The sequence below is a fragment of the Cydia amplana genome, chromosome 5 (assembly GCF_948474715.1).
Source record: "Cydia amplana chromosome 5, ilCydAmpl1.1, whole genome shotgun sequence".
NCBI classification, from domain to species: Eukaryota; Metazoa; Arthropoda; class Insecta; order Lepidoptera; family Tortricidae; genus Cydia; species Cydia amplana.
Genome location: NC_086073.1, coordinates 9,902,426 through 9,913,876, shown reverse-complemented (window position 1 = coordinate 9,913,876; position 11,451 = coordinate 9,902,426). Strand labels below are relative to the sequence as shown.

Below are 11,451 nucleotides of genomic sequence, written 5' to 3'. Positions count from 1 at the left end.
ATAGATACCCAACACGTACGGGTTTGATGAAAAAAAAAATTTTGAGTTTCAGTTCGAAGTATGGGGAACCCCAAAAATTTATTGTTTTTTTTCTATTTTTGTGTGAAAATCTTAATGCGGTTCACAGAATACATCTACTTACCAAGTTTCAACAGTATAGTTCTTATAGTTTCGGAGAAAAGTGGCTGTGACATACGGACGGACAGACGGACAGACGGACAGACAGACAGACATGACGAATCTATAAGGGTTCCGTTTTTTGCCATTTGGCTACGGAACCCTAAAAAGCGGCCAAGTGCGAGTCGGACTCGCCCATGAAGGGTTCCGTATTTAGGCGATTTATGACGTATAAAAAAAAAACTACTTACTAGATCTCGTTCAAACCAATTTTCGGTGGAAGTTTACATGGTAGTGTACATCATATATTTTTTTTAGTTTTATCATTCTCTTATTTTAGAAGTTACAGGGGGGGGGACACACATTTTATCACTTTGGAAGTGTCTCTCGCGCAAACTGTTCAGTTTAGAAAAAAATGATATTAGAAACCTCAATATCATTTTTGAAGACCTATCCATAGATACCCCACACGTATGGGTTTGATGAAAAAATTTTTTTTAGTTTCAGTTCGAAGTATGGGGAACCCCAAAAATTTATTGTTTTTTTTTCTATTTTTGTGTGAAAATCTTAATGCGGTTCACAGAATACATCTACTTACCAAGTTTCAACAGTATAGTTCTTATAGTTTCGGAGAAAAGTGGCTCTGACATACGGACGGACAGACGGACAGACGGACAGACAGACAAACATGACGAATCTATAAGGGTTCCGTTTTTTGCCATTTGGCTACGGAACCCTAAAAAGCCCAGAGACGGATGCATTCACTTCACACGGATGCATTCGCATGTTAAGGCACTTGTGCAATTATTTGGTAAAGTGTGGATGGGGCTTTATACTGTTTGGGTAGCCCCTCGGTCTGAACTGCCCTTGTCGCTTCTCTCCGCGAGTGTGGAGGGGGCTCTAGAACCAAGGCAGCGTAGCGATACGATAGTGTGATTTGGCTTTAAAAATAAGGTTAGGATCCGTTTTTTTTTTACTGCGTCTGCCGTAAATGCCATTTTGACTGACGATACGCTCGCAAGAGCTTTCAAGTCAGTGTGTGGTAGTATAGTAAGAGAAGATAAGAAATGGAAAATAACTAAAATCAAATGCTAAGGTCATCAACTCGGAATTATTATACAAAGGATTGAATAAATCGAATATCACAATGAAGATTTGGACATCAGAACACACTTTCAAGTAACTATGACGCAATCTGTCATTTTTCCATTATCTTGTTTCTTTATTATTTATGTATTGAATAATTTTGTTTTATTTTAGCCATCCATGGGAGACTGTTGCTCAAGCAGCATGGCGCAAATATCCCAATCCTATGAATCCAGCTGTCATAGGAACGGATGTGGTCGAGAGGCGAGTAGTTGGTGGAGTACTGCACACTCACAGACTTGTCAGCTCCAAGTGGTTTTTTCCCCGATGGGCGCAAGCGGTAATCTATTTATATCATCCTTTTTCAAGATTGGCTGATAGTGATTAGTTGCCTTTTTGTTCACATTCAAAGAATAATAATTGTATTATTCAATTTTAATCTAATTTAATTCTCTTACCTAATATAGTTTGTTTATTTATACCAGCAAGTAGTAAAATAAACTGCTTTTAACCTGTTTGTAAACACCACATTTACAATTGTTTTGTAAACACCACACTATATAAGGAAAATCCTATTAACTGTATACAGCATAAATGTATTTTATGAAAATACCTTATCCCTATAACTGTCGAAGGTATGTGAAAGTAATGTAGATTGTTTTTTCGTTTTAGATCATAGGAACGGCTAAAATATGCTATGCCAGTGAACAATCTGAAGTCAATCCCAATCAGAGGCAAATGACACTCAAAACAAGAAATTTAACATTTTGCCATTACATAGCTGTGGATGAAACAGTGAGATACACGCCACATCCCTCAGATACCTCCAAAACGCTCCTCACACAGGAGGCAGTGGTCACAGTGCAAGTAAGTTTTTCTTAAAATTCAGAGGGTAGATTTAAAAGTATAGTATCATTAGACTTTGGAAATCATGCACTTGGTGCATGCTTATTAATGCCAGAAATAAGTTCTTATGGACAGCCAGGAAATGGTGGGTACAGTTATAGAATTTCTCATATTGTGCCAAGCATGTGATAATTATAAAAATAGATATGTACATCTATGTATGGTATCTTCAGTTTGTCAAATTGTATAAAGTATATACTTTGTTTAAATATATAACCAATTTTATGCTTCTTCACTAATCTACTTATTAAAAAATTTAAACTTGGTATTAAATGAAAATGTTGTATAAAATGTACGTAAATTCGTCCATAGCCACGCCACGATTTTAAAATATAAATCTATTTTTTATAGCAAATCTGGTCAGTAAAAAAAGGTGCGAAATTCTGATTTTCTATGGAACAATATCCCTTCGCGCCTACATTTTTCAAATTTTCCGCCTTTTTTCTACTGACAAGATCTGCTTGACCAGCTATAATAAATATATGTGATAGGCCACCTCTTTGTTTCATATTTGTCTATTGCAAAACTTATCGATAGGTGGTCAAGTAAATCCTGTTAGTAGAAAAAGGGCGCGAAATTAAAATTTTCTATAGGACGATATATCCTTTCGCGCCTACATTTTTCAAATTTGCCGCCTTTTTCTACTGACAAGATCTGCTTGACCAAGTATAGTGACCTATGTATAGTATATAGCTGGTCAACCAAATCTTGTCAGTAAAAAAAGGCGCGAAATTCAAATTTTCTATGGGACGATATCCCTTCGCGCCTACATTTTTCAAATTTGCCCTTTTTCTACTGTCAAGATCTGTTTGATCAATGACTCAGTGTCCATAGTTTTTTTTATAGTGTGACCAACTGATCAATAAAGCTTAAAATGTACTAACGAAATTAAAGTTTTTTTTTTTATATTATTTCAGGGTGTTCCACTGAGTAGCTACATGGAAGATCTTCTGGCAAACAAAATATCACTGAATGCAGGGAAAGGACGACAAGCTATTGAATGGGCGATAGGCAAATTTGACTCGGAGATAAAGGAACTGGCCAGCACAGCCTGCAAGAGCACCGATGAGCTGCTGTCACAGACAAAGAAGTCACTTGATGACATTACATCCACTGCACGGAGATCTATGGATGACATTTCATCCAAGGCAAAAAGGTCTCTAGATGATATCGAAAAATTCACGAAAGCAAATGCTAGCCAACGCAGCTGAAAAGATGAGTGAAGGGACCTTTAGTTCAATTTTGAAAACACTACAAAACGCCTCTTTCTAAATTATTATCATTTGTATTGTAATGTGTATTTATTTAATAAAACAGTAGTTTAACATTATAGGTGACTACTAGGCGTGCAGAATTATCAACAGTCTAATCAAAAGATGTTGGTATTAATGATTTGATAACAAACTGACCAAGGGATTGTAAGAGAAAACACCATTTACATTAAAGATTTAAATAATGTAAATCTGTTGGCTGATGCAATAACATTTTATTGTTCTGGAATCGTTACACAAGTATATTATTATGTAAATTGTATGATAATCTGTGTGCTGAATGGTGTGTTCTACATATATCAGTATACCTATTCTGTGTGTTAGCTTCAGCTTTATATTCCTGAGGTATGGAGGCATAGGGCACTTCTCTTATTAAACTATATTCTAGTGTGAAAAAGAATGGGTGCTGCCAGCTATATGATGATGCCACCTCTAATGTAGATACTAATTTCTTTAATTCCATGTCACTAGGTACAAAGGGTAATTCCATTATCTTGATAAAGGGGCTTGGTAATAGTCACTTGAAAGAATATAAATGTTAGCATACTGTAAATAATTTATTTAATGGATGTTTTGTTTTTGTTGAAAGAGTGTTTACACAAGGTTTTTTTACTGACTATAACTATTGTGATACGATGCAAAGTTCATGCTGATAATTATTATAGATACCTACATTTTGGTTATAATAAATTTCATGAATATTTATAACTGCACCAATTATTATACCCCTACCCCAATACTATAACAGCTGCAATTGAAGTAATAGCCATTATCATACAGCACACACATCACTCAGTCAGTACACTCAGTTTACCTCAACTGTGGATGGACAATTCACGATCACAACACAGGTGCTCCAGTATTAGTTTAGTATCGAACAAGATCGCTCGGTCCAATTGCATTGCAACATGGCCTGTTGTAGAAAGTAAAAAATATAACTCTGTACTTAATTTTTTTCGCGGCGTAGCATTTTACATGCATCTAAATTGGCATTAATGTGTGGTGGAGGTGACTCGTTCTCTTCGTAAACTCTTCATAATGCGGGGAGTGTGGCAAAAACGACTGGACCAATTTTGATGAATAAGGTGACGTGGACAAAACGTGAGCAAGCACGTGACGTGAGAAATTGATATTTGTATGTAAATAGTTACAAATAGTACGTATCAAGACTTCACTATCATCCGAGATAAGATTCAATTCAGCAGCAATTGGCATCGAGTGACGTACGTTCATTGAACTGATTATTATTGCAATTGACATTGCAAAGGCCTTTAAATTATATAAATTGGTTCTACCCTTCGATCGACGGTAGAGACATAGAAGAATGGTAAATAGGTACTTACCCTACCATCCATTGTCTTTGCTATAAACGTGGATATATACTTTAGGTATTTAAAATATCTAATGTGCCTACCTACCACTACCTAGTATCTATTCTATTCTAGCAGGATATAAGTACCAACCATAAAAACAATGTTTTTTTATCGGTAACAAACCTCATTCTTGCTTCAAGGGTAGGGTATAAATATAAACCCTTGTTAATTAATTACAACAAAAGGTGTATTTGGTTAATTATGAATACAAATATTTTTTAATGATGGAATTATGATAGGTATGCTATTAATTTACAAGTTTCTCACACAGCAAGTCCATGCAACACTAACATCAGTACTTACAAAATACATGAAAAAGAACAGGATGACGTTTTATAAAGGGCTGTAACCTGTATACTCTTGTTTGCCTCTCCATCTAACAAATGTGTTAGAAAGAGACATACCCACAGCAATTACAGGTTACAAGCTTTTTATAAAACACAACTCAAATGAGATACTTTAATGTTACAATGACTGTATAGCTACAAATAATTTCTAGTTGACTACCGTCTTGTTTTATAGCCTTATATATTTTTGCTGCTAACTACACATACCATTATTAGTTCTCATTTATTACTGAAGTACAGTAACATATGGTACAATTACAATACTAAACCTAGACCTAAATAAATCTTGAAAACAGGGATTATATTATCATTTCACTATACTGGCTGCATCTTCACTATCTTGGATTGCCAAGCTATTCTAAGGTAGAGAAAATGCAGTCAGTATAGTGAAATAATAATTATCATATTATAATTATGACAAAACTTGGTGTGTGATAGGCATAGACCCATTAAGATGCTTAAAAAATGAAGTATTTATAGAAAATGTAGCATACTGTAACATGTTTGGACCAGCAACATCAATTATGTTGTTGAACACATATGAGCCATTGCTCAACAGAACATGTTAAATAGCACATTCTTTCCAACCTCTATTGCTATATACTACTACTATAAATATGATTATTATTGTTTACACAAGTCAATGTTCAATTTACTATATTTTATGCTACATAGTCCTTTCACTGACAATGTATCAATCCACTGTATAATTTGTATTTTTCTCCAGGATTGTAGGTACAGATGGATGATTTACTGAAAAATGTTGTAGCACTGTAATCATGTGCTTGTTCCAGAGTTAGTCATATTTCCATTGGGGACGTTGCTAGCTGTTACACTCCGAGTGCTAGCTGCTAAATGTGAAGCCTTCAGGCGGTCCAGCTCGTTGACCCAGGAGCGCACATGCTCCAGCCGGTGCCACGCCATCTGCAGTACTTTCTGGGACGCGTAGCCTGAGCCTTCATGCGGCTGACCGGTGGACACTTGCGTCAAATAGTTGATCTGATCACTCAACTTGCTCTCAACCTGGCTAAGGGTTCTCAGAAATTGAGATGTGTTGGACTCTGCCTGCTTTTGGCTAGATTTCTCTTTGCCTAGCTCGAGAAGAGCTTGTGCTGTAAAATTAAGAAAAATATGGTGTCTATGAATATATCCACTTGATAATCTCAATGATTTGCTAGTTTATAATATAGCAACAAGTATTACCTGCACACTGTAAACATGTAATAATTTCCTTTTCAATATCGTCGAGAACCGTAATTCTTTCCATCGGGCCAGCCATGCTTAACGTTTTTGTGTTCAAATTATTTAAGAAAGAAAAAATTATCTCGTTTTCCAAAAAATATCACTTTGGCACTTTGCTAGAGCTTGACCCTTCCGTTCTTTTTTTTTTTTTTGGATTTTATGGCCTGGTTACGAGACCTTTAAGCCAAACCCTTCCGTTCCTGTCCTGTCCTGTCAAACTTAATGTTGCCAGGTTCGATATCCAAAAATCGAAAAAACTGCTTAATAAGGATAAAGTCAGACCAAGAAAACGTAAGTCACTCAAGTCAGCAGCAATTTTGATAGCACAATATACTGCTAGCCTTTCTCCGCAGACGTTTTGTCTGGTTGCCCTTGACTGAGGTGCTTAGCACAGCACAGCACACTGAGGGTTTAACGCGAATACCGAAGTTCGCAAAATGAGGTCATTTTTCTCTTTTACTCCAATTTAGGCGTAATTAGAGTAACGTCGCTCCGATGTTTAAGCGAGACAACGCTATGCGCGTATTACAGCGGCATCGCTCTCGCACATCTGAGCGTCGTGTGAATGGGATCCAGTGTGCTAAGCGCCGCAGCCACCACAGGCAAACTTCTATGCAATTTTACCCGTGGCGGCTGTGGCTGCGTTTAAATTTAAAATAAGACTTGCATAGATTGTGAAATGAAAATCGCTGCAGAGTTAGCTTGGTCTGACTCGAAACAAGAAAGTAAAACGTAGTGGTTATATTCTCTTTGGAAGCAAGTTTCGTGTGGTATGGAGTTAGAATAGAATCTCGTAAGTCATAGCAATAATCCTCAATATGGGCTTGTATTTTACAAAAAATTCGATTTTCGCGCGAGGCCCTCTGGCAACACTGGTCAGGTTTGGTACTCGTTCTAAAACGAATGCAAAATTTAAAAAAAAGTTACTTACTATACTGGGTCAACCAAATCTTGTCAGTAAATAGGAACAAAAAAACTATACTTATCCTTTTCTTCTGGGTGCTAGTACTAGTGTTAGACAAAGATAGGATAATTCTCTCTATGTTTGAAATCAAACAGACCTTTGACACACTATATACTTGTAGTCTATCAAGCCATTTCCGTCACTAGAAAAACGCAGCAAATTTAAATAGAGTAAGACCAAAGAAAGTCTGCAGCGCTAGATTAAAAGTAGTTTTTAAAAATCGGTATGTGACAACAACACCACAGAAAATGGATTAAATAGTCTTGATACTTGTGAAATTTCTACCATATTTATCGTCTATGAAAAAATTAAGTTGTGCATTATGGTTAAATAGATGTCACTATTAATATGCATACATACATACATATACTAATATTGATAAATAATATTGGAGGAATGTGACATTTGGCTTCATCAAAATTATTGAGCTTTTGTAATATCCGCGACGGCCTAGTGGTAAATATATGTACAGCTTAGAGGGCCTACCGCGAACACCGAAGTTCGCAAATTGCGGGCATCTTTCTCTTTTACTCCCATTAAGGCGTAGGTAGATTGACAGAGAAATTGCCCGCAATTTGCGAACTACGGTTTTTGGAAACACGAAATAAACCATTAAAACAATAAACGTTATATTAAATTAGTTATTTATTTTACAAGGGGGCAAAGTTGTTGTTTAACCGCTCGTGCTAATATTGATACCCGAGCAAGCGAAAGATTCCAAAATTGAACCACGAGCGTAGCAATTGGTTCGAAAAATGGAATCTTAAGCGTTGCGAGGGTTTCAAAGGACGAGGGTTAAACAAAATTTGCCCCCGAGTGAAACACAAAATTTTTCACCACACCAACCCGAAGCAAATATTAAATGTAAAATATCAAACAAAATCAAACCCAATCAAATCCAAATGAATGTTATTAAATATGTATCATCCAAAATCATCATTTAAAAGTCAATTCTACCAGCAAACATAAGAAAACAACTCAAAATTTGCATTTGATTACTTTGCCTCACATGTGAATAAAATGCAACTTTGCTATCAGTTTTTGAAGTGCAAACTAAGCCTTTCCGAGTGTCTGGTGTGGTGAAAATAAATTTAAGCGTTAGAGGAAGTTCATAAGGTAAGTATGCCTATACCTATTAGGTGTGTTCAATTTGCTGTGAAACCTTAGTCTAAACCAATATTATATTATCTACATATGGTGCAAGTATTAAGATGTATCAGTCCACTTACCCGTCATCAACTCCAAATTTTGTAAACATTGTCGTTTTTGAGCATGAATCGCCTCGTTCTGATTATTTACTAGTGTAAAATTATTCGTCATGCGGAAAAATAACTACCGCACGCCGGTTTTGTAAGGTTTCACCATGTTTTTTCCGTTCATCACAAAACACAACGAATATTTAAACGATTTTGACAAACGCATACCATAGTGAATGACGTTTACTGACTGCTAAAAAACATTGCCATATATAGTTTTTTAATTCGCTGTCAAATTATTGCGCTGCAGACTTTCTTTGGTCTTACTCTATAAAATAAAGGCGCAAAGGTTAAGGGGAAAATTTGAATTTCCTGAATTTTACTACTGACAAACTTGTTTGACTAGCTATAATTAATAGTTTTATTTATTCGTTTTGGAACACGACTCGTGTCAATGTCATTAGTGACTTGTCAAGTCAACAAAAAGTCAAAAACAGCATTGCTTCAAGTCCTAACCTTATTCATGTTTAGTTTAGTTACTTTTGAACATTTATTGGATTTTAGTAAAACGTGAATATTAATGACTATGAGTGTAAACTAATACTGAATACCAGGAATGATAAGTAACTAATACCAATGGAAGCGCCATTTCATAACTCTTACTATAACAATCAACGTTTTCCTCCACCAAACCACTTCCAATGGCGACCAAACTTTGTTCCACGAGGGCCGCCACCAGGGTTTAGGGCGCAAGGACTTCATTGGAGACAGCAACCACCGCAGGAGTATACAAATGAATTTTGGTGTGAAACATGTGATAGAGGCTTTCGGACTCCAGATATTCTTGAAAAACACAAACAACAACATCAGGTAACACAAATATATTTATCACTTGCTTTACGATGTATACAAACAAGCTTCGTGAAATGTATGGGATCCAATGATCCAATACATTCTACGACTCTTCTCTTTCCGCACAGACCCAACTACTAATAAAAACACCCAATTATTATACTGATTTGGTACTTTGCTTATTATTTATTGAGGTTTTGCGATAACCAGACCATGCATAGAAATTGTGATAAGTATGTGAGAAAATTAATGTATTACTAAATAATCGGCACTTCTTTCCAGAAATGCAACATAGACGGCTGTCAATTTATTGCACATCCTAAAGTAATAACGAAACATATTCAGATGCAACATGCATCCGGTCTGTATAAGAAAATAGCAAAACTCCAAGATCCTGAAGAAATTAGAAAATGGAGGGAAGAAAGAAAGATGAAATACCCTACAAAAGAAAATGTGGAAAAGGCAGCTGCAGCAATAAAGGAAAAAATAGATAGAGGAGAAAAAATGGGCCTGAAAAACAAAAGGCATGAGAAAAACCCTAATACAGATTCAGGTATGTTACTTTTAAGTTGACTATGTTCAGCATTCAATATTTTAATATGCTTCAATCCTTAAACTGATGTGTTTATTAATGTTGTAGGGATCGGAGGCAAAAGAAACCACTTCAATAAACACAACACTGGTGTTAGTCATTTTGATAAAGGCTCTGCACACAACAACAAGAGAAGAAGGATGACCCCTAAAAATTTAGTCAAAAAATTACCTGCAGCGGAAGATACCCGAAAACTTAAACCATTCACAGGTATTCAAGACTTGATGATGGACATTAATGATACGGAGGAGACAGAGGAGGAACCTAGTAGGAATGGTTTTACTATTGAGGACGAGGATGAGATAGAAGAGGCCAGCAATCCTTTGGAGACAGCTTCAGGATCCGTTTGCCTTGCTCTGTCATCTTTAATTTGCAATTATGGTTCTTCTGATGAAGATGAAAACAATGATGAACCAATTATTACTCTTTCCAAAGCCCCTAAACTTGAGTCTGACAATAGACCAACAGTTATCTCAAATCAAGCAAGTGACAAGCAACCACAAAATCTTGAAAAACAAGCTTCACAAACAAGAAATGATAGTTATGATGACAGTGGACCTGAAGAAGTAAAAGTGACCAAACAAGTAACAAATGTGATCGAAACCATTGAAACAAAACCAGTAATGAATAAACGAAAACCCAAAGACAAGATTCCTCAAAAATCAATATCAAAAAGAAGTAAACCTAAGTTACCATCTACTTTGTTACAAAAATTGTTATTTAAGGAAATGAAACATGAACGTAATATTGTATTGCAATGTATCAGACATATAATAAGAAACAATTTTTTCAACAAATCTGTTTAATAATAAATACTGTTTATTTATAAAATTTAAATGAAAGTTATTTTCCAATTTCCATCATTATTTTGGTAACAGTATTCACTGGCTAAGCGCTATCATACAGAAATAGAAGTAAAGAGTGGTAACTCCATCCATACATCCGTTTTCTTACCGAAACTAGTTATTTCGTAGTCAACATCTAAAGTAGCGGACATTATCAGTTCTGCTAGTTGACAATAGATGTAGCGGCAAACAAAAACTAATGCTCGACAATTTTTAGCTAATATTATAACCGGAACTATATTTTCAACTGCTTCTGCTTATGTTGTAAATTGTTTTAGTAGTACATTTTTCGTCAGTAGCGAAACTTATGCCATGTGTCAAGTAGCGGTACTGATAGTTCCACTACCTAGACGTTAGATGTAGACTACGAAATAACTCGCGTTTTGGAAAGAAAACTGTGATGTTAACCTTTTGGACGCCAATGACCGATATATCCGCACCGTAGGTTCAACATAATTTTTGGGTTTAACGCCAAAGACCTCCCAAAGACAGATTAATCGGTCACAGACCAACATCGACCTACGTGCAGTCGTGCATATAAAGTTCAACTTCAGTTTTGAAACTTCAATGATGTGGCGCCCGAATGACAGCTTTTGTGTTTGACACGGCGTGGAGAAGGTTAACCTTTTGGACGCTAATGACAGATATATCCGCACCGTA

At 35.9% G+C, this 11,451-nt stretch overlaps 3 protein-coding genes across 3 annotated transcripts; 2 read left to right on the top strand and 1 right to left on the bottom strand.

Annotated features, from left to right (window-relative positions):
* Nucleotides 1–1,110: 1,110 nt before the first annotated feature.
* Nucleotides 1,111–3,690, top strand: LOC134647940 (protein slowmo). Its single transcript, XM_063502323.1, has 4 exons — nt 1,111–1,296; nt 1,378–1,543; nt 1,876–2,070; nt 3,027–3,690. Exons 1-4 carry the CDS (start codon nt 1,265–1,267, stop codon nt 3,318–3,320), a joined length of 687 nt encoding a protein of 228 aa, XP_063358393.1. The 5' UTR covers nt 1,111–1,264; the 3' UTR covers nt 3,321–3,690.
* A 2,012-nt stretch (nt 3,691–5,702) lies between these two features.
* Nucleotides 5,703–6,442, bottom strand: LOC134648472 (mediator of RNA polymerase II transcription subunit 11). The gene is made up of 2 exons (XM_063502993.1): nt 6,304–6,442; nt 5,703–6,212 (listed from the first exon to the last, which is right to left on the bottom strand). The coding sequence occupies exons 1-2, from the start codon at nt 6,377–6,379 to the stop codon at nt 5,878–5,880; spliced, it is 411 nt and encodes a 136-aa protein (XP_063359063.1). The 5' UTR covers nt 6,380–6,442; the 3' UTR covers nt 5,703–5,877.
* A 2,649-nt stretch (nt 6,443–9,091) lies between these two features.
* LOC134647939 (FMR1-interacting protein NUFIP1) lies at nt 9,092–10,777 on the top strand. Its single transcript, XM_063502322.1, has 3 exons — nt 9,092–9,372; nt 9,637–9,907; nt 9,995–10,777. Exons 1-3 carry the CDS (start codon nt 9,139–9,141, stop codon nt 10,750–10,752), a joined length of 1,263 nt encoding a protein of 420 aa, XP_063358392.1. The 5' UTR covers nt 9,092–9,138; the 3' UTR covers nt 10,753–10,777.
* The last annotated feature ends 674 nt before the right edge of the window (nt 10,778–11,451 follow it).